The sequence below is a fragment of the Sinocyclocheilus rhinocerous genome, unplaced genomic scaffold (assembly GCF_001515625.1).
Source record: "Sinocyclocheilus rhinocerous isolate Xijiao unplaced genomic scaffold, SAMN03320098_v1.1 scaffold792, whole genome shotgun sequence".
NCBI lineage: Eukaryota > Metazoa > Chordata > Actinopteri > Cypriniformes > Cyprinidae > Sinocyclocheilus > Sinocyclocheilus rhinocerous.
In genome coordinates this window covers 157,055-159,449 of record NW_015626872.1, presented here as the reverse complement: position 1 = coordinate 159,449, position 2,395 = coordinate 157,055, and the positions used below count along the sequence as shown (strand labels likewise).

Sequence of the window (2,395 nt, the reverse complement as noted above, 5' to 3'; positions counted from 1 at the left end):
TAAAGATGTACATTATACTTTACAAAAGTAATACAATAGTAATATATTTCTGTTACATGTTAAACCGTACTTTTATTTTGACAGGTTGCCATGAAGTTTCTGTGTGTATACAGTATGATGATGCTAGTTTTCTCAAATGAAACGGTAAAATTCTCGCGAAGTGACTCTCACAGCAGCTCTGGAGATTAAGTTTTTGTGTTCATGCCGTCATATAGTGAGACGCAGAGGCCGGAAATCCCCGCGAGCGTCACTCGTGCTTCAGTATTTGTGTAGTAAACAAAACCGCGTTTCCGCCATTCATACACACAGAGGCAAGCGGAACATGCAGGATTCATATTTAAACCGTCTTTTTTGCATTTTAATATTCACAGACACGAGTTCATATCGCGATGAATGGACTCCGCGATCAATAGCCCCCCCCCCCCCTTCAAAAATCAAATGACGGCATTAAACATTTATTTTAAATCAAATGACAATTAAACCCTTTTTGGCAAACAAGCTGAGGTTTACTGTTGAAATTAATACATGGAAGAAAAATTGTGCGAATATTCCTTTAAAATTGTATTATAGTACCCTTAAAAGTACCGAGTTCGGTACCCAACCCTAATCTTAAGTACTAGTACTGATTCATTAGCTACTAGAGCTTATTCTTTAGTTACTAGTGTCTTTTGTAAAGTTACTAGTACTTATTCATTAGATAGTACTAGTTCTTATTTATTAGATACTAGCAGGGGCGCCGTGTGGGCTATCGATAATGCATCGATAATGCAGGCAGCAGCAACAACACAAGTTTTGCTTGGTCACACTTGCCACACGTCGCCACCTGCTGGAGTAACAATGAAACCTGCACACATTGTATGAAATATGTTAAAATTTATGAACGTTATACATGCTAAAATGATTGTGTGTAAGGTTAGAGTGTGTAATGTAATGAAAAAGTGGTTCAGGATATTATGGGAATGGGTTTGTCAAATAACAATGTACCTGCTGTTCAGGTCAAACGTTTAACAGTTCTACATTTTATTGAACACATCCATTAATCCTATACAATGCAAGCATTAAGCATCAAAAGAAGGTATTTTAAATAAAGTCAGTATTTCTTTTTGTCACTTTATATTTTGAAATATTCATTTGCAGTCAGTACAAAAGCAGAGGTCCGTTTCCATGTGCAAACAGCAGAATGGATTCCAGAAGAAGTGAGGCGAGAGATTCTCTTAAAAGTAAGTGTAACCTCTTCAGTAAGTCCTATAATAACAAACACATGCACTGCTCAAGGCATGAATACTTGTGTCAACAGAATAAAACACGTGTCAACAAAGCTGGAGAGTTCATTGTGACCTCAGAGATTAGCAGAAGCCAACAGAGAAATCTAGAAGACTGTCTTCAGAAGATCTCAGAAATGATTACTGAAGCCAGTCAGCAGAAACCAGAGCCTTCTGAGGAGGATATCGCTCTGAGAGCTCATAGGTTAGAATGCATGAAGCAAAACATGCATTCTAAAAAGTAATTCATTAAAAAGTATTACAAATGCAACATGAGTTTAACAAAAATCTGTTTTGTGTGTGTGTGCAGATTAGAGAAAAGAAATTTGGAAAGACTCAAACTGAAGAAATTACATGCGGCAACGAAGCAAGCAAGACGAGTTGACTTTGACTGAACCCAAAACTTGAGTGTTTGTTCTGTATTCAAACTTTGATGTAAACATTGCAAAATTACACTGTGAAGGTGGTATGTTCTTTTGCTGAATGTCGTGTATAGCATCTACTGAAGTACATTCCAGATTACTTTAATCAACATAGGAATTAAATCATTAATTATTCAGTATTAATTAATTAATGAAATACTATTGTAGTGCATTTAATTAGAATTAAGATATTTGTATGACACTAGAATTTACTCATCCAGTTCACTTGCCATACATAAATGTGTCAAACTTATTACAAATTTAAATATATCTAAACTATTATTTGTCACATAATAAATGAACATTAATGAACAATAAGTATCGCTTTTTATTTCTCCTCTTTCCTACTACTTGTTTCACTTCTGTTTCAGTTTTTATAACCATTTCTTACTATGTGTAAGTAAGTTGTTGTTTTTTAGCATGTAAGTTTGGCAGGGTTATTTTTTAGGATTACTGATAAAACTACTGACGTTTGATTTGTATTATCTTTAATATTTTGAATTGTTTTTAGCTTTATTTTTTGTTTTTCATTTAAATGTTTTGTTTTGAAATTTTGTTGTATGCATTTGTCATTTTTATTTGTGAAAAATGTGTATAAGTAGTATTTATAAAGTTTTAGCCTTTAGCTTTGGATCTGTTTTTAGTTGTTTTAATACTACAATTGATTGCTTCTGTTGTCCTCATTTGTAAGTCGCTTTGGATAAAAGCGTC

The 2,395-nt window shown here is 33.8% G+C and overlaps 1 protein-coding gene across 1 annotated transcript in view; it reads left to right on the top strand.

The window, feature by feature from the left end:
- mrpl58 (mitochondrial ribosomal protein L58) overlaps positions 1 to 1,850 on the top strand; it is a 3,815-nt gene extending 1,965 nt beyond the window's left edge. The window contains exons 4-6 of the mRNA XM_016528085.1: positions 1,138 to 1,220; positions 1,298 to 1,467; positions 1,573 to 1,850. Coding sequence (XP_016383571.1) covers positions 1,138 to 1,220; positions 1,298 to 1,467; positions 1,573 to 1,657 — 338 coding nt within the window. The 3' untranslated portion in view covers positions 1,658 to 1,850. The remainder of the gene's footprint in view (positions 1 to 1,137; positions 1,221 to 1,297; positions 1,468 to 1,572) is intronic.
- Positions 1,851 to 2,395: the final 545 nt, after the last annotated feature.